At 45.8% G+C, this 22,279-nt stretch overlaps 1 protein-coding gene across 1 annotated transcript; it reads left to right on the forward strand.

The window, feature by feature from the left end:
• Nucleotides 1-3,846: 3,846 nt before the first annotated feature.
• LOC148047180 (uncharacterized) lies at nucleotides 3,847-16,182 on the forward strand. The gene is made up of 5 exons (XM_087711341.1): nucleotides 3,847-3,908; nucleotides 10,497-10,643; nucleotides 13,286-13,432; nucleotides 14,550-14,581; nucleotides 15,177-16,182. Exons 1-5 carry the CDS (start codon nucleotides 3,881-3,883, stop codon nucleotides 15,192-15,194), a joined length of 372 nt encoding a protein of 123 aa, XP_087567467.1. The 5' UTR covers nucleotides 3,847-3,880; the 3' UTR covers nucleotides 15,195-16,182.
• Nucleotides 16,183-22,279: the final 6,097 nt, after the last annotated feature.

A 22,279-nucleotide genomic window follows, 5' to 3' on the forward strand; every position in this document is an offset into this window, starting at 1 on the left:
GGAGAAGGAAATGGGGCTTGGAAGAGCATTGGAGGGACTGTTAAGATTGTGGTGATAGGAGGAGGGAAAACACTCATCACTTATATGAACTGAGATTCTGACCCTTCATTTTCTCTCTTTGCAGTACGAAGCATCCCATGGGTCATGGGGGCCTCTGAATGCCCTCAAAGCCACTGTGTCAAAATTGTCCATGCAAAAACAGAAGCACCAGAGGGTCACAAGGTGTCAATCGCCCACTGGAGAGTTCGCGGTTTCTTTAAAGACCCCGGCTGAAGCAGGAGCAACAGAGTCTGGAGTGAGAACAATCAACCAGCCTATGGACAGCCCAGGATCCCTATCCCATTGCTCGGAAGTCTCAGAAGGTGAAGTGTTTGTACTTTCAGTGTTTTAAAACCTTTTGCCCGTCAACGTTTACATGGCCAGGTGTCACGAATACTAGTAATAAAACCTGTTCAATACGAACTCTGAGGCAGACAGGTTCCTCAAACAATATTTTTATTAGGACATATCAATTTGGCATATTCCTGGTGGAAAACCGGCTTTAACTGGTTCCTCCCTTCCCAATTAGAAGTAAAATTTCATCACTTCCCCCCAGTCTCAGTGTTAGATCGTGGGAATGGATGAGGCAGATTTTGACTTCAGTAACAACAGCTCTTTATTAGTGACTCAGATAACTAGCAAAGACCCTGCCTGCCTGCAGTCCTTTTATAGGTCTCTTGGGCCTCCCCCTCCACACCCAGTTCAAAACTTGCTTCAGTGTCCAATCTTTAGCAGTGTAGTGGGCGACCTCACTGGAGGAAACAGGGGCAGCTTCATCTATCTTCTCAGGACAGCCTTGAAATGGTGGTAGTTCATAAGGAAACTTTTACTGAGAGACAGTGATTGCAGAGAAGCCAAGTGGAATCTGAAAAGTCTGTGCAAAGTGTTAAGCTCATTTTCACCCTTTAATCCCATTGGGGACCTGATACACTGTGCTTCCCATCCAAGAAGCTTCTTTAGCTTTGACTGGATGGTGGAGAATGGAATTGCCTGTATTTATATTTCTTGCCGAGAGCTGGACATTTGCATTCTTTTAGAGAGTTCTTCTGAACTGAAGAAGCTTCTTGGATGAGAAGCAAATCATCCTTGAAGAAAAACCAGAAAGCCCTGTTGCCCCTCGAAAAAGCATCTTTGGGACATTTATCAAACTTGTATGCCACAACTCTCATGAAAGGCTACTCTACGGAGCTTACCGACATTAAATAAAATGTAGAAAAAAACCCAGTAAAATAATAAATATAAGCCTTAAATTTAAAAATACAGTTAAAGTAAAACTGAGCCGGATGGTGAAGGAGGCAGAAAAGTGTGACTTTAAAGGTGATAACCAGCACCTGGGATTGGGCTCGGAAGCAAATTGAAAACCAGTGCAGTTCACGAAACTGCAGTGCAACATGGGCCACTTTAGGGGAGGGGTGGCAGCTGCTTTGTTCTCTTTGAGAGAGACGCCAGGCAGATGTCCTGGGACGGCTCCACATGTGCACCACCTGCCCTCCTGGAGCACTTTCTTCCTTCTTCCACTGCCGAAAGAAAGATGATTTCATTGTCTGTTGGTGCTGAGGCGGTTGATTTGGCTAGGTAAATGGGCCTCTGAATGCAGGGTGCACTCGGTTGCTGGTGTCGGCGCTGCTGCCACCAGCCACATCCATGCAGGAGAACTCCCCATGGCAGTGCAGTTCTGGGACAGCAAATTATTCTTTCTTTCGGCAATGGGAGGAGGAAGAAAGTACTGTAGGAGGGCAGGAACCAGGCAAATGTCCCAGGCCTGCTGCTCATGTCCACCCCCTGACCTCCTGGAGTACTTTCTTCCTTGTCCTGCCGCTGAAAGTAAAAAGAATATCCCACCATCCCAGAACTCCGCCCTGCAGGACCAGCAGGATGGTGGGATGTGGAACAGGGAGAAGGAAGAAAGTCCTCTGGGAAGGCACGTGGACATCCAGGAGCTGCTGCACATGTGCCAGTCCCATTTCTGCAAAGGCAGACCCCCCCCCACTGCAAGTGATTCAAAGAGGGGATGGGGATGCTGCAGAAAAGGCTGCCTTCCCCCAGGGCCCACATGCCTCTCGTACCGGCTCTGCGGGGCTACGGGCTCCAAAACAGCCACCGGCCTGCTCTCTTTTCAGATTGGCCCGTCCAGCCATTGGCACTATTCTGGGAACTTGGCCTGTGGTGTCCAGCACTCGGCGCGGAGGAGACTTGGCTGCACCCATGTCCCGACATGAGCGGGTGCCCCCCCACCCTCAGTGGCTTCCACCTCTTGCTCTAGTTCTTCACTGGCAGTAAGCAGCGGCATGGCCAAGGAGCAGGCAGGTGGTTGGGTGGGAAGCCAGTGTGCTGCTTTGGAGCCTGAAGCCCCACAGAGCCGGCACGAGAGGCACTCAGCCCGGGTGGAAGGCAGCCTTTTCTGCAGCATCCCCTCCCCTCTTTGGATTGCCCTGCAGCAGGGGGGCTCTGTCTTTGAAGAAACGAAGCGAGTGCATGTGCAGCAGCCCCGGATGCCCTCCCGCAGCATCACTGCCACCACCCCTCTCAGCCCCAGCACAGTATCTGTGTTTCCACCAAGGGCCACTTGCCCACCCACTGGCCAAACCGGGCTGGACACCAACTTCAGAAGACACGAGGGCATGGGGGAATGCCGGTGAGGCCACATGGAAGTCAGGGAAGCATGGCAGGGCCACGGGGAGGGGAGTAGGCTGCTTGCTCCCTTCCCAGCAGTCCCGCCATGTTTCCTGTATTCCATGCAACCTTCTATTTGCCTGCCATTGCAAGCTGGTCACGAAAATGCCAGTAAGGATGCATGGAAGGCAGGGGAGCATGCTGCATGGCAGGGCTGCGGGGAAGGGGGCAGGGGCAGCTAGCTAAGTCGCGACTTGCTGGCTTACCTGGCAGACAGATCAGGGATGCAGTGCTTATCTAGGCAAGCTGCAGAGCAGAGACTGGGTGGGGTGGGGCAAGCGAATGGTGACTGGGGAACCGGTTCAGGGGTTTGACCAGGCTGCCGTTACTACCAGTTGGGAAAGGTATGCCAGATTTTTACTACCTATTCAGTAATACCGGACTGAACCGGTAGGAATCCACCTCTGCTTAGGGGCCCCAAGAGCTGCCCAAGAGCTGCCTGTGTTCTGTACCAGCTGAAGCTTATGGACAGTCTTCAAATGTAGAGTGCATTGCAGGGGTCCAAGTGTGAGAGGACCAGGGCTTGTGGGGCTGAATGAAGAGTTGTCTTTTTTGCAGATGGCCCAGTGGTTGAAGTAACTCCTAGGATCCAGTGCAACCACAAGGACTGCCAAGACCATGGCTTCTGTTTAGAAGATTGGAAACTCTCGATGAAAGAACTCGGAACTCGCACTGACCTTACGCTGCACGGCTGCATAGAAGGAGGTTTGTACATATTTCTGTAGCTATGGATTTATTCATGAGAATTTCTAAGCTGCCCAATAGCCAAACCTCTCTGGGCGCTTCACAATAAAACACAGTAAAAAAAAAATGAGCTGAAAGATATGCAGATGGTGGCAAAAGTTGGTCCCCATTGATCAACAGTTTCATTCATTGATTTTTTTCCCCAGCCCGGATCAAGAGGCAAAGCTCTTGACAGAGATAGAAAAGCTGCAATAAATGAAACTAAGTGCCAGCCGTGCTTAACAATCAGCCTTCCATAAGGTCTTGTTTTGGGAAATGGGGAGGGAAGGAGTGCCGGGGGAGGATGACTCTAAAGAAGATGGGACGAAAATGAACAAAACAGCATTTGAGTGCATTTTGTAAAAAAGTTATATCCATTCAGTTCTTTTTTTTTTTTTTTAAACCAGGTTCATTTATTACCAGTATACGGAAACAATTCTCCAATATGAAATCAACTGGCAAGAATATCTCAAGTGAGTTCAAAATTAAAAAAATAAAGACCGAATATTGGATTGTCTATGATTTCTCCCAATATCAGCTAGATATATTAAATATTTTCCCCAAACACATGCCATTCCTTAGAATTGCCAAAAGGACTACTCATTTTTCTTAGTTTCTGAATTGACGGGAGATAGTGATTCTTGAGACCAGACCTAGTCCAGGAACAAGTATGTGATGATTCTCCTACTGAAGTTAATTCACACAGAGTTTGGTACCTGAAATGTTGAGTTTAAATAACAACTGCATATACAAGCCTCTTGAAATATAAAGTAGCTATCCTTGGTAACAAAACAAAACAAAAAAGACCCTCCTTTCCAGCTTCTAATATCTCTCTCAATGGAAAAAGTGTGGGGGAACCACAATGTTATCCTCACTTGACTCTTCTCAGTTAGAGTTTTTTTTTTCAGTTCAAAAGTTTTATTTCTTTTAAAACAAACATTTCATCATTCCTCAATCAGTAAGACATCAAAGTATAATTTTTTGTGTGTCAAAATAGTTCTAGTTTACCACCAAATTCTTGTCTAGCCTAATGTATACCCCTCCCTCCCTCCCCCCTCCCCCCAACCCCCCTCCTCCTCCCCCCTCCTCCTTCTCCCCCCCCCCCCGACTTCCCAGAACCCGTACACGGTATGGATTTTTAACAAACACAGTCTAAAATCTATTGAGAAAAAAGAAATAAAGAAATTAATGACATTCTACATTGACCTTAGCTTCTTCTTGCTGAACTAACTTTAAACAGTTTAAATCATTTCTGATCTTAAGCATAGGCTAATTGGAATTTCCTGGTCCCGTATTTATTTTGTATATAATCAATCCATTTTTTCCAGTCTCGTCTATATCTCTCATTTGAGTGATCTTTAAGATATGCCGATATTTTAGCCATCTCGGCTAAGTTTCTAACTTTCAATGTCCATTCTTGAGTTGTAGGCAAGTCTTCCTTCTTCCAGTATTGCGCCACCAACAGTCTTGCCACCGTTATTAGGTGCAGAACCAAGTTAGTCTCTACCACTGTAAAGTCAGTACATATACCTAGTAAGAATAACTGAGGAGTAAACTTTATCCTTCTTTTAAAGATATTTTGCATAATCCACCATATTTTTATCCAGAATGCCTTAACCTTTTGGCAGGTCCACCATATATGATAATATGTAGCATCGAGAGAACCACACTTCCAACATTTAGGCTGTACATTCGGATACATAGAGGTCAGCTTTTTAGGATCTAAATGCCATCTATAGAACATCTTATAGAAATTTTCTCTCAGATTTTGAGCTTGTGTGAATTTCACATTTGTTACCCATATTCTTTCCCATGTATCCAACATTATTGGTTCTTCAATATTTTGAGCCCACTTTATCATACAATCTTTAACTAATTCTGTTTCCGAATCCATCTGTATTAATACATTATATATCCTCTTTATATGCATTAAGCTTTGATCTCTTATTTGTTTAAACAAATTATCTTCAGCTTGGATAAAACCAATTTTTTGATCTATTTTCCACCTGGCCTGTAATTGCCCATACTGAAACCATGTTTGAACTACCTTCTCCTCTTTTAATACCTCTAAAGATTTTAGTTGTAGTACCCCCCTTTCCAAAATGAGAAGCTGTCTATAGGTAGTTCTATCTTGTTTTTGTGCTATGTTCATATTTTCAATTGCATGTCTAGGAATTCTTTCCTGCCCATACAAATTTGTTGATACCCTTCTGCCATTCGAAAAGATTCGCATCTTTTTAAAGTATAGGTAACATTTGGAAGAGAAATAAAATTTTTGGTAAAATGTTCATTTTCACTGCCGCTATCCTGCCCAGCAAAGATAAGTGCAATTTCTCCCATTTTTTCATCTCTATCTGTATGCTATGCCAAAGTGGTTCATAATTATGCTTATATAATTTCCCGTTTGAAGTTAAAATATTGACTCCAAGATATTTGACTTTTTTGACTACCTCACATCCTAGCATCCCTCCTAGTTGCTAGTTCTTCCTTTTGTTTAGTAGTCATATTTATAGCTAATATTTTGGTTTTTCCTAAATTTATTTTAAAACCAGACACTTGACCATATTGATTAATCGTATTCATTAAAACCCTACTGGATTCCTGCGGTTGTTCCAATATTATGACCAAATCATCCACAAAAGCGCGCACTCCCTTTTAGACCATCCAAGCCCCGTATTTTATTCAACAATACTTCCAAAGTTATAATAAACAATAGCGGGGACAAAGGACAGCCCTGTCTTGTACCTTTTCCAATTTGAAAAGAGTCTGTTAAACTTCCATTGACTATGATTTGTGCTGTTTGCTGTTGGTATATTGCTTTAATTGACTGTAAAAAATTATCTCCTATTTGCATTTTTTGTAATATCTTCAACAGAAATTGCCAGTTAACTCGATCAAAGGCCTTCTCAGCATCCAAAAATATAAACACAGCAGGTATCTGGTTGTTCTTTCCCAAATATTCTAATGCATTAATAATTAATCTGACATTACTTTTCATCTGTCTCCCCTGTATAAAACCTGTTTGGTCGGTGTGTCAATTGTTGAATAACCAGCATTAACCTATTTGCTAGTATTTTAGTAAAAATTTTATAATCTATATTAAGTAATGAGATAGGTCTATAATTTTTTGGTTGGGTAGTATCTTGATCTTCTTTGGGTATCAAAGATATAAACGCTGTCTTCCAAGATGGAGGCACTTTACCTTCCGTTTGAATCTTATTAAATAATTCTCTAAGAGGTTCTACCATTTCTAACTGTAAATTTTTATAGTAAACCACTGTCAAACCGTCTGTACCTGGTGCTTTCCCTAACTTTAATTGCTTAATTACCTGCAAAATTTCCCCTGAGGTTATTGGCTGATTCAATTTCTGCCTGTGCTCTTCTCTAACTGAGAGTATTTTCTCTTTATCTAAATATTTGTCTATATCTAGACCATTAATTTTATCCCCTTTATACAATTCTGTAAAAAATTTCCCGAAATGTCTTTTGAATCTCTTCCTGTTGAAAGACCTCCTTCCCTCTGTAAATCAGTTTAGATATATTTCGAGTTTTCCTTTTTTTCCTAATCTGATAAGCTAACCATCTGCCAGGTTTGTTTGCGTTACAAAAGGTATTGTGTTTTGCATATAATAAATTAGTGGCTACTTGGTCAGAGATCAACATGTCAAATTGAGATTTTAATATGGTGATAGCTTCCTTAACCTTTGTATCGCCTGGATTCATTGTTAACTCCAACTCTTTTCTCTTAATTTCCTCTTCCAATTCTGTTCGTTTTAGCCCTTGTTTATATCTATGTGTTTTATTTATATTCATCAGCACTCCTCTCATATACGCTTTGCTTGCATCCCATACGAATTCCATAGATGTACCCTTATTCATATTCAAAACAAAATATTCAGATAACAATTTTTTACAATCATTAATATACTTTTCATATCTAAATAAGTTTTCATTCAATCTCCAAGACCTTCTTGCCTGCACTACCCTTCCCAATTCCACCCAAACTGGGTTATGATCCGAAAGGACCCTAGCCGCAATCTTTGTCTTCTTGACCCTAGAAAGCAAATCATTAGTGATTAGTATAAAATCAATCCTTGAAAGGGATTGATGTCTATCAGAGAAGAAAGTGAAATCATATTCCTCTGCGTTTCTTTCTCGCCAAATATCTCTCAATTCAAAGTCGTCCATCATGTCAAAAAAAGGTTTGGGTAGCTTTGCTCGCATCTTAGTATTTGGGCGAGAAGTCTTCTTATCTCTCTTAGTGTCTATCACACCATTCCAATCACCCAATAATATACAGGACCTATAGTCCCACTATAGGGGACAACTCTTGGCATCCCCTGCAAAAGTCATTCCATGACACTTTGGAACAGTCCAGGGGCAATACTAACGCTGAATTGTAGGCGGTTGCATATAAAGGCATACCTATGCATCACAATATTTTGGGCCTCCACTGTGGCGCCATCTACAGGCAACTAGGTATGCCTGCACCTTGTCTAGTTTTACAAAAACTTTGCCAATGAATGCAGTAAATGCTGTACAATGGGTACAGGGTAAGCGCTCTATTGCAACACTTTGTTTATTGTACACATATAGTCTGCGCAGGTGCGGACTGACCATCCGGCTTGACCGGAATCACTATAGGGGTCCCCATCTGGCATGATCTACCGGCTCTAGGATCCCCTGGCCAATTAACTTGTCCAATTCTAAGTCAATTTTGGTTTGGAGAGCGAAAGGCACTCTCCTGGGTTTCATTCCTGCCTCATCTATCTTCTCAGGAAAGCATTGAAATGGTGGTAGTTCATAAGGAAACTTTTACTGAGAGACAGTGATTGCAGAGAAGCCAAGTGGAATCTGAAAAGTCTGTGCAAAGTGTTAAGCTCATTTTCACTCTTTAATCCCATTGGGGACCTGACACACTGTGCTTCTCATCCAAGAAGCTTCTTTAGCTTTGACTGGATGGTGGAGAATGGAATTACCTGTATTTATATTTCTTGCCGAGAGCTGGACATTTGCATTCTTTTAGAGAGTTCTTCTGAACTGAAGAAGCTTCTTGGATGAGAAGCAAATCATCCTTGAAGAAAAACCAGAAAGCCCTGTTGCCCCTTGAAAAAGCACCTTTGGGACATTTATCAAACTTGTATGCCGCAAGTCTCATGAAAGGCTACTCTACGGAGCTTACAGATATCAAATAAAATGCAGCAAAAAACCCAGTAAAATAATAAATAAAAGCCTTAAATTTAAAAATGCAGTTAAAATAAAACTGAGCCGGATGGAGAAGGAGGCAGAAAAGTGTGCCTTTAAAGGTGATAACCAGCACCTTGGATTGGACTCAGAAGGAAATTGAAAACCAGAGCAGTTCACGAAACTGCAGTGTAACATGGGCCACCTTAGGGGAGGGGTGGCACCTGCTTTGTTCTCTTTGAGAGAGGCACCAGGCAGATGTCCTGGGACGGCTGCACATGTGCATCACCTACCCTACTGGAGCACTTTCTTCCTTCTTCCGCCACCGAAAGAAAGATGATCCCGCTATCTGTTGGTGCTGAGGCGGTTGATTCGGCTAGGTAAATGGGCCTCGGAAGGCAGAGTGCGCTCTGTTGCTGGTGTTGGTGCTGCTGCCACCGGCCACATCCATGCAGGAGAACTCCCCATGGCAGTGCAGTTCTGGGACAGCAGAGTATTCTTTCTTTCGGCAATGGGAGGAGGAAGAAAGTGCTGTAGGAGGGCAGGAACCAGGCAAATGTCCCAGGCCTGCTGCACATGTCCACCCCCTGACCGCCTGGAGTACTTTCTCCCTTGTCCTTCTGCTGAAAGAAAGAATATCCCACCATCCCAGAACTCCGCCCTGCAGGACCAGCAGGATGGTGGGATGTTCTTTCTTTTGGCAGAGGGAGAAGGAAGAAAGTCCTCTGGGAGGACAAGCGGACATCCAGGAGCTACTGCACATGTGCCAGTCCCATTTCTGCAAAGGAAGAGCCCCCCACTGCAGGTGATTCAAAGAGGGGATGGGGATGGTGCAGAAAAGGCTGCCTTCCACCAGGGCCCACATGCCTCTCGTACCGGCTCTGCGGAGCTCCGGGCTCCAAAACAGCCACCTGCGTGCTCTCTTTGCAGATTGGCCCATCCAACCATTGGCACTACGCTAGGAACTTGGCTTGTGGAGTCCGGCATGCCAGGGAGAGGAGATTTGGCTGCAGCCCACTCCTGGTATGAGCGGGTGCCCCCCCCACCCCACAGTGGCTTCCACCTCTTGGTCTGCTTCTTCACTGGCAGTAAGCAGTGGCATGGCGAAGGAGCAGGGTGGGGAGCCAGTGGGCTGTTTTGGAGCCTGAAGCCCCACAGAGCCGGCACGAGAGGCACGCAGCCCGGGTGGAATGCAGCCTTTTCTGCAGCATCCCCTCCCCTCTTTGGATTGCCCTGCAGCAGGGGGGCTCTGTCTTTGAAGAAACGAAGCGGGTGCAGGTGCAGCACCGGGCCCGGATGCCCTCCCGCAACATCACTGCCACCACCCCTCTCAGCCCCAGCACGGCATCTGTGTTTCCACCAAGCCGGCTTGCCCACCCACTGGCCAAGGCGGGCTGGACACCAACCTCAGAAGACAAGCAGTCGTGGGGGACCACCGGTGAGGCCACCTGGAATTCAGGGAAGAATGGCAGGGCTACGTGGAAGTGGAAAGGGGAGCTAGCTAAGCCGTGACTCGCTGGCTTACCTGGCAGACAGATCAGGGGTGCAGCGCTTAAGCAGCCAAGCTGCAGAGGAGAGACTGGGCGGGGCTGGGCAAGCGAGTGGTGACTGGAGAACCGGTTCAGGGGTATGACCAGGCTGCCATTACTATCAGTTGGGAAAGGTATGCCAGATTTTTACTACCTATTCAGCAGAACCGGACTGAACCGGTAGAAACCCACCTCTACTTAGGGGCCCCAAGAGCTGCCCAAGAGCTGCCTGTGTTCTGTACCAGCTGAAGCTTATGGACAGTCTTCAAATGTAGAGTGCATTGCAGTGGTCCAAGTGTGAGAGGACCAGGGCTTGTGGGACTGAATGAAGAGTTCTCTTTTTTGCAGATCGTCCAGTGGTTGAAGTAACTCCAAGGATCAAGTGCAAACACAAGGACTGCCAAGACCATGGCTACTGTTCAGAAGGTTGGAAACTCTCGGTGAAAGAAATCGGAACTCGCACTGACCTTATGCTGTATGCCCTCATAGAAGGAGGTTTGTACATATTTGTGTAGCTATGGATTTATTCATGAGAATTTCTAAGCTGCCCAATAGCCAAATCTCTCTGGCCGCTTCACAATAAAACACAGTAAAAAAATGAGCTGAAAGATATGCAGCTGGTAGTAAAAGTTGGTCCCCATTGATCAACAGTTTCATTAATTGATTTTTTCCCCAGCCCGGATCAAGAGGCAAAGCTCTTGACAGAGATGGACAAGCTGCAATAAATGAAACTAAGTGCCAGCTGTGCTTAACAATCAACCTTCTCTAAGGTCTTATTTTGGGAAATGGGAAGGAAGGAGTGCTTAACAAAACTACCGTCCAGTCTCCAACCTCTCATTTTTAGGGAAGGTTGTTGAGAAGGTGGTGGCCTCTCAACACCAGCGGACCTTGGATGAAGCAGATTATCTAGATCCCTTTCAGTCTGGTTTCAGGCCTGGTTACTGCACCAAAACCGCTTTGGTTGCACTGACCGATGATCTCTGGCGAGCCAGGGATAGAGGGCATTCCTCTATCCTGGTGCTTCTTGACCTCTCAGCGGCCTTCGATACCATCGACTATGGTATCCTTTTGCGGTGGCTAGAAGGGGTGGGAGGCACCATTTTACGGTGGTTCTCCTCTTACCTCTCTGGCAGGTTGCAGTCGGTGTTGGTTGGAGGACAGAGGTCGACCCCTAGGCCCCTTGAATATGGGGTGCCGCAGGGCTCGGTCCAGTCCCCCCTCCTATTTAACATCTACATGAAGCCGCTGGGTGAGATCATTTGTCAGTACGGGATTAAATACCACCAGTATGCGGACAATACCCAGCTGTATCTCTCCACCCCGTGCCAACTCAGTGAAGCGGTGGAAGTAATATGCCAGTGCCTGGAAGCTGTCAGGGTCTGGATGGGAATGAACAAGCTTGCACTCAATTTTAAATTTAAAAATGCAGTTAAAATAAAACTGAGCTGGATGGAGAAGGAGGCAGAAAAGTGTGCCTTTAAAGCATCTTGGATTGGACTCTTTGAGAGAGGCACCAGGCAAATGTCCTGGGACAGCTGCATCTGAGCACCAACTGCCCTCCTGGAGCACCTTCTTCCTTCTTCCGCCGCCGAAAAAAAGATGATCCCGCTATCTGTTGGTGCTTGATTCAACTAGGTAAATGGGCCTCGGAAGGCAGAGTGGGCTAGGTTGCTGGTGTTGGCGCTGCTGCCACCGGCCACATCCATGCAGGAGAACTCCCCGTGGCAGTGCAGTTCTGGGACAGCAGAGTATTCTTTCTTTCGGCAATGGGAGGAGGAAGAAAGTGCTGTAGGAGGGCAGGAACCAGGCAAATGTCCCAGGCCGGCTGCACATGTCCACCCCCTGACCTCCGGGAGTACTTTCTCCCTTGTCCTGCCGCTGAAAGAAAGAATATCCCACCATCCCACAACTCCGCCCTGCAGGACCAGCAGGATGGTGGGATGTTCTTTCTTTTGGCAGAGGGAGAAGGAAGAAAGTCCTCTGGGAAGGCAAGCGGACATCCAGGAGCTGCTGCACATGTGCCAGTCCCATTTCTGCAAAGGCAGAACCCCCCCACACACACTGCAGGTGATTCAAAGAGGAGATGGAGATGCTGCAGAAAAGGCTGCCTTCCATCAGGGCCCACATGCCTCTCGTACCGGCTCTGCGGGGCTCCGAGCTCCAAAACAGCCACCTGCCTGTTCTCTTTGCAGATCGGCCCGTCCAACCATTGGCACTACTCTGGGAACTTGGCCTGTGGAGTCCGGCACTCCGGGGGGGAGGAGACTTGGCTGCGGCCCACTCCTGACATGAGCGGGTGCCCCCCCACCCCCAGTGGCTTCCACCTCTTGCTCTGCTTCTTCACTGGCAGTAAGCAGCGGCATGGCCAAGGAGCAGGGTGAGGAGACAGTGGGCTGCTTTGGAGCCTGAAGCCCCACAGAGTCGGCACGAGAGGCACGCAGCCTCGGTGGAAGGCAGCCTTTTCTGCAGCATCCCCTCCCCTCTTTGGATTGCCCTGCAGCAGGGGGGCTCTGTCTTTGAAGAAACGAAGCGGGTGCAGGTGCAGCAGCCCCGGATGCCCTTTTGCAGCATCACTGCCACCACCCCTCTCAGCCCCAGCACAGCATCTGTGTTTCCACCAAGGGCCACTTGCCCACCAACTGGCCAAGCCGGGCTGGACACCAAACTTAGAAGAAAAGCGGGCATGGGGGACCACCAGTGAGGCCACATGGAAGTCAGGGGAGCATGGCAGGGCTGCGGGGAAGTGGGCAGGGCCAGCTAGCTAAGCTGTGACTCACTGGCTTACCTGGCAGACAGATCAGGGGTGCAGTGCTTAACCAGCCAAGCTGCAGAGGAGAGACTGGGCAGGACGGGGCAAGCGAGTGGTGACTGGGGAACCGGTTCAGGGATGTGACCAGGCTGCCATTACTACCAGTTGGGAAAGGTATGCCAGATTTTTACTACCTATTCAGCAGAAATGGACTGAACTGGTAGGAACTCACTTCTACTTAGGGGCCCCAAGAGCTGCCCAAGAGCTGCCTGAGTTCTGTACCAGCTGAAGCTTATGGACAGTCTTCAAATGTAGAGTGCATTGCAGTGGTCCAAGTGTGAGAGGACCAGGGCTTGTGGGATTGAATGAAGAGTTCTCTTTTTTGCAGATCACCCAGTGGCTCTAGTAACTCCCAAGATCCATTGCAACCACAAGGACTGCCAAGCCACTGACTTCTGTTTAGAAGATTGGAACATCTTGATGAAAGAACTCGGAACTCGCACTGAGCTTAAGCTGCGTGGCTGCATAGAAGGAGGTTTGTACATATTTGTGTAGCTATGGATTTATTCATGAGAATTTCTAAGCTGCCTAATAGCCAAGCCTCTCTGGGCGCTTCACAATCAATCACAGTAAAAAAATTAAGCTGAAAGATATGCAGATGGTAGCAAAAGTTGGTTGGTCCGCATTGATCAACAGTTTCATTCATTGATTTCTTTCCCAGCCCGGATCAAGAGGCAAAGCTCTTGATAGAGATAGAAAAGCTGCAATAAATGAAAGTAAGTGCCAGCTGTGCTTAACAATCAACCTTCTCTAAGGTCTTGTTTTGGGAAATGGGAAGGAAGGAGTGCCGGGGCAGAATGACTCTACAGAAGATGGGACCAATGTGAACAAAACAGCATTTGAGTGCATTTTGTAAAAAAGTTATATCCATTCAGTTCTTGAGGAACATATTTTGAAAAACTCTTTTTTTAGATGATGGTTGTTATGAGGTGGCAAAAGGAAATTCTTTTGATCTTTTTCTAAAAGGGGGAATACATGTGGGAGATGCCCAGAACTTTGCATTTCTTGTGTGGTGAAATTCAATTTTTTTCCCTACTGGTTCTGTGGACATGGCTCGTTGGGCGTGGCATAGCTTTTGGGCATGGTGTGGCTTGGTGGGCGTGGCAAGGGAAGGATACTGCAAAATCCCCATTCCCTCCCCACTCTGGGGCCAGTCAGAAGTGGCATTTGCCGATTCTCCAAACTACTCTTCCACTACCGGTTCTCCAGAACCTGTCAGAACCTGCTGGATGTCACCCCTGGTGTGATCCCTTAGATCCCTAGTGTCACACTCAAGGCCTGTGGGCCGAATCCAGCCCTTAGGGTGCTTAGATCTCACCTGCTGAGAAACAGCCAAGGAACAGCCTGCAGTGCCTCTGCCAGGAATAATGGAGCTCAGGAGGACTGTGAGCTCCGTTTTTCTTGGCAGAGGGCTGCAGGACGATACCCCCAGCTGGTCACACCTACCCTGGCCACATCCCCTCCCCTTCCCCGAGGTCCCCTGATGCAGCCCTCAATGAAATCCAGTTTGACACCCCTGCCTTATATTGTTTGGCAAAAGAGGACACTCCACATCATCCTGAATCTTGCTTTTTCTCACCTCTCTATTACAGCCAGCAGCCAGGATTCTGAAATGCCTCCAGTGGTAAGTAGGCCATGCAGGACTGTGGGTCCACATATCATTCATGAAAAGGGGGGGAAAGTAAAATCCTCAGTGCTGCAACAAAATGTCCTAGCATTCCCCCCACCCCCATCCATGAGCTCACCTGACAGGTAGCCTTATTCTGAATACAGAGTCTTGTACTGCTCTTCAGGACTTGCACTGGGGAAAACAAGGCATGGTTTTTCTTCAGTAGTGATGATGTTACCCAGTTTGGTAATGAAAGGTCTGCAACAAAACCACCAAGCTCAGAGAACAGCCCCCACGTGGGTTCCGTGGCTGAAGCAAGATTAGAATCCGGGTTTTCTCTCTCCTCATCCAGCACCACTAGCACTACCTGTAATAGCATGTGAGGGATTGGCACTCCTTGAAAGAAGGGGTGAAGAGATGGGAACGAGGAGTAAAGAGAGGGCATAGCCTCAGCTGTGTGGGTTCTTTTATGGTCTGCCAGGAAATGCTCAGAGTGAAGATGTTTCCAAACACTGTGCCCTGATCTGGTTTCTCTTCTGTGGGGGTATTTTGATGGGAATGAAGACTACAGGGCTGACAGAACCTCTTTCTACATTCCATGCATTTATAGGGTCCCTCTGCTGAATGAATCCATTGATGGGAAGAAAACGAAGTCCATCACCTGAGGTTCCTTCCACATTTCATGCGTGGATATTGCTTCATGCTTTTGACTACGTATTTTTGGGGAATACGTATTTTTGGGGAAAGCTCTTTCCACACACTTCATTGATGGGGCTTATATTTCTATGGAGATTCTCAGTCATCCAGGTCCTGGTTGACCCAAAAATGTTTTTTTCTTGAGGCAACTGGACTTTCTTGATTGTTTGTTTATTGAAGACATTTTACTTCTCATCCAAGAAGCTTCTTCAGTTCTGACTGGAGTGGGGGAATGGAAGCATTGGTAGGATCCCCTGGGTGGATCCATTAAGGTCTGCCTTCTGATTAAAGTGATTTCCAGATTCCATGCATATACGGATTCCCCCATGATGGAACATCTGCTGGCAGATTAGTTGAATGTTAAAAAATGCAAAAAAAATTCTAAAAAGAAAACAACACTTTTATTTTAAAAGTGGATTTTAAAGAATTTAAATATTTTTTTTATAATAAACTTTTCAAAAATTGCAAACATTTGAAAACCTTTTTTCTGGAGCACCTGAGTGAGTCATTAGCTGGGAGGTGGGGCTAGCAGGCTGTTTCATAGTAGAAAAAGAGCTCTTTGGGGAAATCTTCCTCTTCAAAGGGCAATATTGATGTGAGAGTTGAATGAAATTAAAGTAAGACACCTCTCAAAACACTGGGGATGTTTTACAAGCAAATGACAAAGTTGAAAGTAAAGGTAAAGGTTCCTCTCGCACATATGTGCCAGTCGTTCCTGACTCTAGGGGGCGGTGCTCATCTCTGTTTCAAAGCCGAAGAGCCAGTGCTGTCTGAGGACATTTCCGTGGTCCTGTGGCTGGCATGAATAAATGCTGAAGATGCACGGAACGCTGTTACCTTCCCACCAAAGGTAGCCCTTATTTTTGTACTTGCATTTTTTACGTGCTTTGGAAATGCTAGGTTGGCAGAAGCTGGGACAAGTAACCAGAGTTCACTCCGTTACACGTTGCTGGAGATTCGAACTGCCAAACTGCTAACCTTTCTGATGGAAAAGCTTAGCATTTAGCTACTGAGCCACCACATCCCTCTAAGTTGACAGTAAGAGCATTCATATTATGATGGCAATTTAATAAAAAAGCCTTCGCGGAATTAAAAGAATAATTGCACCTATAAGTTACAAGAGAACAAAACTTGGATTTCCACTATAAAACTTAAATTTGATTTAAAGTTTGTCATATGCGGGATCTACACAATCTCCAACCTGGATGTTCAGATCCAGCAGAAAAGGGAAGTTGGCAGCAGCCCGTGGCTTATGTCTCCAAGCTGGATGGTCGGATCCAGCAGAAAAGGGAAGAGCAGCTGACAGAGAAGCAAAGCTGTCAGAAACCCGAGAGGATCAGAGCCACCCTGACATAACAGCTTATGCAGCATTGGAAATGCGAAGGGGACTGAGCCCCAGATATTCTAAAGCAGAGAAACTCCAGGCAACTGTAGATTTAAAGTGAGTAGAATCTTACTCAAGGACAAAGTGTGTCTTGAAACTCACCTTGAATGGGGGAATGCATTGCCGCTGGCACTTTGGTCTGTGCATGCACTCCATGAAAGGGAATTAGGTTATCTCCTTTTGAAATGATGTTTGGACCCCCCAGTTATAAGTGCTAACTTGAAAAATCACGTAGGGGACCTAGGTCAAATGGGGACCTCATGGGTGAATCAAATGGTGGTTGAATTAAATAAGCAAATACAAGAAATCCAGCAATACTGTGTGTCCCTCAGTCCACCATTTCTGAACACCTCTAGTCATAATATTCAGGTGGGAGACAGAGTTTGGGTAAAACACTGGAAAGGAAAGAACTTGAAACCCAGGTGGAAGAACCCATATAGTGTGGTCATGTGTTCTCCACCTGCAGTAAGAGTGTTGGAATCCAAGTTTTGGATTCACTAGACACCAGTTAAGCCAGCTGCTGAGGAGAATTGGAAGGTAGACCAGGACGAGACCCAACCTCTAGTGGTACGCTTGAAGAAGCGCCCCCTGTAACTGTCCTACCTGCAACGAGCATTCTACAAACGGGGAAGAAGAGGCCTTACTGGGAGTCACCCTGGGAAGCTGACTCCTCTACCTATGGCTGAAGATTTGGAGGAGGAGGACAATGTTCCATTTATTAGATATAAGATGTATTGGAAAGTCCGAGCACCTGTCAAGGTATGGAAAGTCAAGTATTCATAGCCATAACTGCACTATCTATTGCTTTAGTGAGTGTGCTTACCCTTATTGTGATTTATTGTATTGGGTATTCATTCTTCGGGAATTGCCCCCTCCTGAGAAAGACAGGTGCTGAGGCTAAAATCATTGACTGTGACAAAGAGGAGTGCAAATCTTCTGATGACACTTATGATGTAGGAGTTTGGGGATTGTGGGCAATATAGTTAGCAAATAAGACTTGGCTTTGTGGATTGCCCAAAACTGATATTGCCCTTCCTCAAATTATATATAACCCCCGGCTTCTGCCTTTATTATTATTTTATATATATATATATATATATAAATATATATATATATATACACATACATACATACATACATACATATAATTATTATAATTATACTTTAGCCCTAGAGAGACACTCTATAATGCAATGCAATGCAATGCAATGCAATGCAATGCAATGCAATGCAATGCAATGCAATGCAATGCAATGCAATGCAATACAATATAATACAATACAATACAATACAATACAATACAATACAACAGCAGAGTTGGAAGGGACCTTGGAAGGACCATCTCCTACCTAGGCAGGAAACCCTATACAATTTAAGCAATTATTTGAGGAATTTCAAAAAGCCTGAATCAAAATGCTGGGACCTTGGTTGAGGTCTAGGACTGAATAGATTCCTTGGCAGCAGGGGTTTTGCAAAAACGGCATGCCATAAACCTCCTGACAGCTGAGAAAGGTGGTTTGTGTCTCTTCCTGGGAGAAGACTGCTGTTTCTACATGAACAAGTCAGGTGTAGTCAGGGAAATAGCCAAAACAGATGTTATTTTTCCTATTATGTGGTGTGGCTGGCCTGGCCTTTATCCCTTGCGTAATACCCCTACTCAGACAACTAGTCATGAGGTCAGTAAAGGAAATACAGGTTGAAAAGGAATTAGTTTTGATGGAAAGCCTTATTGACCGTAGGATTACCCACTTCCTGAAAATGAGATTTCAGATACTGGCACTTATGTTCAATCCTGGCGATTGGAGAGAGGGTCTTCAGAGGATAAGCTCTAAGAGTTGTTCTATATGTATTATTTGTCTATTTTCTTTCTCGCTGTTAGATATTTTTATTCTGTATGCTTGCGTTGCTAATCAAAACCTCTGTATTAGACTCAATTGTAGCTAAAACAGAGTCTAGAAGTGGGGGGTAAATCAGGTTAAAATGTGAATTAAAATATAAAAGTGAGACGTGGCAGAAGGAAGATATAAAGACCCGCTTTTAAGACATGTACAAAAACAGGAAATGTCAAAAGCCCAAAACCACAGAGTTCAGCTACGTAGCCAGTACCTGTGGCCCAAGGCAAAAGGAGAAGCCTTCCTGCTGAAGGATGCCTGTTCATGAAGGTGGTGGATGAGATGTTGGTACCCAAGTGGCTCAGGGATGCTTTCAGTGTAGAAATGTTATTGATCAGGTCAAGGTCTCCCGTACCTTGTACAGTTTTAACTGAACTTTAGCTGTTGCTATGACTCCTGATCATGTGCAGAACGTGTGATATTGCTGTCAATTTGTTAGTCATGTGTTTTCATGACTAGTTCATGGCAATATGTGCTTTTCAAAACTGCATAAAAGTCGGTCCACTATGGAACAGGGGATGCCCCATTTTGGAACTTGCTTCTTTGGAAAGAAAAGTCTTACTCCTTTCCATCTCTACAACATTACCTGTAATCACTTGAGACCCTTCATCTACGATAATGTTGGCTTTGCAACATCTCTTGCTCATGCATTCTCTCTCGCCTTTCAGAGAGGTATCAATAGCAGGGCCTCCTTTTGTGGGGTGGGGTGTCTGTCAATGTTCTCTGGAAAGAGTCCCACCATAGCAAACACTGCATTAAGCCTTGATTCTTTCCTTTGGTCCTGGTTTGATTCCACAGAAGAGCATCCCTAATTAGAACCTGGTGACAGAAAATTTGCCAAGGAGCAACTTATTCACAAGTGCAGAATCCTCTCTTCCCAAACAAAGAGGGAGTCCAGCTATTCTCCAAAGACCTAAAGGCAGTACAAGAAGCAATGGGTGGAAGCTAATCAAGGAGAGAAGCAACTTAGAACTAAGGAGACATTTCCTGACAGAGAGGACAATTAAACAGTGGAACAACTTGCCTCCAGAAGTTATGAATGCTCCAACACTGGAAGTTTTAAGAAGATGGTGGATGGTCATTTGCCTGAAATGTTATAGGGTTTCCTGCCTAGGCAGGGGGTTGGACTAGAAGACCTCCAAGGTCTCTTCCAACTCTGCTATTCTATTCTATTCTATTCTATTCTGTTCTATTCTATTCTATTCTATTCTATTCTATTCTATTGACTGTACATGCCAGTGCCACTGAGAAGGAATTTGTCACCTTCAGTTATATGGAGGTCTGTAATTATAGGAATTTTGGGGGATTGAACAAACCTAACAGAGCCTCCATGGTGTGTAGATAAATGTGTAGTCAAGATGAAGGCAGGAGAGCTGACTCAGCAAGACGTGTTAACGGATGTCTTCCACTTTATAATGTTTCATCCACTGGAGGCTCTACCTAAAGATCTTGTGTTTTCATTCTGCTCCAGCCCTTCGGTTTAGCCCCCACTGGAAGATCTGCCAGTTACCCACCCCACCCTTGTGTCCCTCCCCCCCAACAATGATGCAGTAACATGATCCAGTTCAGCCAGGGGATTGGTTCCTTTCTTCCTCCTCTCTGGAAGAGATTCTCCAGGACCTCCAAGAAGGATGTTTAACACCACCAACAATTCTGCTGCCCTATAAAGTGACCTTGACTATGTGTCAGAATGGTCAAACAAATGGCAACTCCAAATCTCAACCAACAAATGCTCCGTCTTACACATTGGCAATAAAAGTAAGAACATCAAATGCGAGCTGGGCTGACACGACCTTGTAGATGACCCGCACTCTGTTAAAGACCTAGGAGTACTCATCTCAAAAGATCTAAGCCCCAGAGCTCACTGTAACAGCATTACCAAAATCATATTAAGATTTTTTTAACCTAATTTTGCAAAGCTTCTTCTCCAGTAACATTGTACTGCTAACTAGGGCATACAAAACCTTTGCCAGACCAGCTCTTGAATACAGCTCATCTGCCTGGATTCCACACTGTGTATCGGACATTAATACGATTGAGCGAGTCCAGAGATATTTCATGAGAAGAGTCCTCCACTCCTCTGCTCACAATAGAATCCCTTATGCCACCAGGCTCGAAATTTTGGGCTTGGACAACCTAGAACTATGCCAACTACGGTCTGACCTAAGTGTGGTACACAAAATTGTCTGCTACAATGTCCTACCTGTCAATGACTACTTCAGCTTCAACTGCAATAATACACACACACACAATAGATACAAACTCAAGGTAGACTGCTCCAAACTCGATTGCAGAAAATATGACTTCAGCAACAGAGTGGTCAATGCCTGGAATGCTCTACCTGACTTAGTTGTTACATCCTCAAACCTCCTGCTTATAAATCCCACAGGGAGGTTTGGGGATGAGGGATCCCTGCCAATTGTGCATGAAATCACCCGAAGCTTCTCACCAGGCAAGGAACCAGCTACACGACTGGGGCATTTGAGCCTAAGGGTGTCATGTGAATGGAGCCCAAGAGATGCCAAAACTGGGTCATTCTGGCATCTTAGCTGAAAGATAAACGGGCTCTAGGGTGATGCTGGGGTTATTCAGCCATTGCCATGGCCCTTGGGAGCAAAGTTTCCATCTTTGGAGAAGGAGGGTCACAATCTTTTGGGGGACTGAGAAGGCTATGGGAGGGGAGCCTCCTTTACATCTCCCAGAGAGAGGGTCCTTTCGAGGGGCTTTGGGGAGTGACAGGCCCAAAGAGTGAAGAGCTATTCTTTTAGTCTCTATGAAATTCCTCCTCCAAGCCATCCCTGGAGCTAACTCTGCAGTCCTCTCTCCAGTATTCTTCTGGTATTTTGTGTCCAGGTGCTTGAGCCCCTCCTCAGGGAACTTCTCCCCCCCCCCCCGAAGATGCAGAATCCTCCCCTGTTTTTAAAAAAAAAAAATTCTAGAGGGCACACAGGACCTGCCTGTTCCCCCAAGCACTGGGTAGGTCAGAGTGGAAGGATGTGTGATCTCTTTTCCATTCCATTTTATTCTTTGGGGTTTTATGATGTTTCCCTTAAGCGAATATATTGCTGTTTGTTCTGTGTAAACTGCCCAGAATTTCGTTTCAAGAGTGGGATAACTTTCCAAAGGTTTTCAACAAAAGATAAAAATAAGGTAAGACTAAAATTTCCAGCGAGGCTGTTTAATTGAGGGAGGGGCTTAGACTCTTCTCTCCATTGAAACCTGCCCCTCCCCACTGGAGGACTGGTTGAAATCCTGGCTAGGAATCATTTTGTCCAGATTGGGCTGCAATACCAGCTGACGCTCTGTGGTTGAGTGAGAGTCCCAGCTCCAGTCTCACGATCCTCCAGGTTAGATTCCTGCAGCAGACATGCACCGCACCCCCCCCCCTCCCAAAGATCTGGTTAGAACACTGTAGCTAGTCTCAGAAGCACGGAAGATCAGCACCTGCCACTTCTCTCCATTTATTGCGCCTTTTATTACCATGCAAAACAAACTTTTATTAACGTGCTGCCACAGGCAGTAATAGACTTTGAACGGGAGGAGAACTTCATCGGAGCTCGGAGGGCTGTCATTGGCGGAGCGGTGTCTTCGGTTGCAGGTACAAATAAAAAGGGGGAGTGGCGGAAGGGAGCGGGGTCCGAGACGGACGTTGCCCAAAGATGCAGCGATCCCCTTGATCATCGGCAGCCACCTTCTGCCAGAAGGTCCCCCAAAGGCCTATGGGGCGAAGGGGGCTCGATC

This window comes from Thamnophis sirtalis, unplaced genomic scaffold (assembly GCF_051295495.1).
Source record: "Thamnophis sirtalis isolate CommonGarterSnake01/CBP01778 unplaced genomic scaffold, rThaSir2_p1.2 scaffold_3, whole genome shotgun sequence".
Taxonomy (NCBI): Eukaryota; Metazoa; Chordata; class Lepidosauria; order Squamata; family Natricidae; genus Thamnophis; species Thamnophis sirtalis.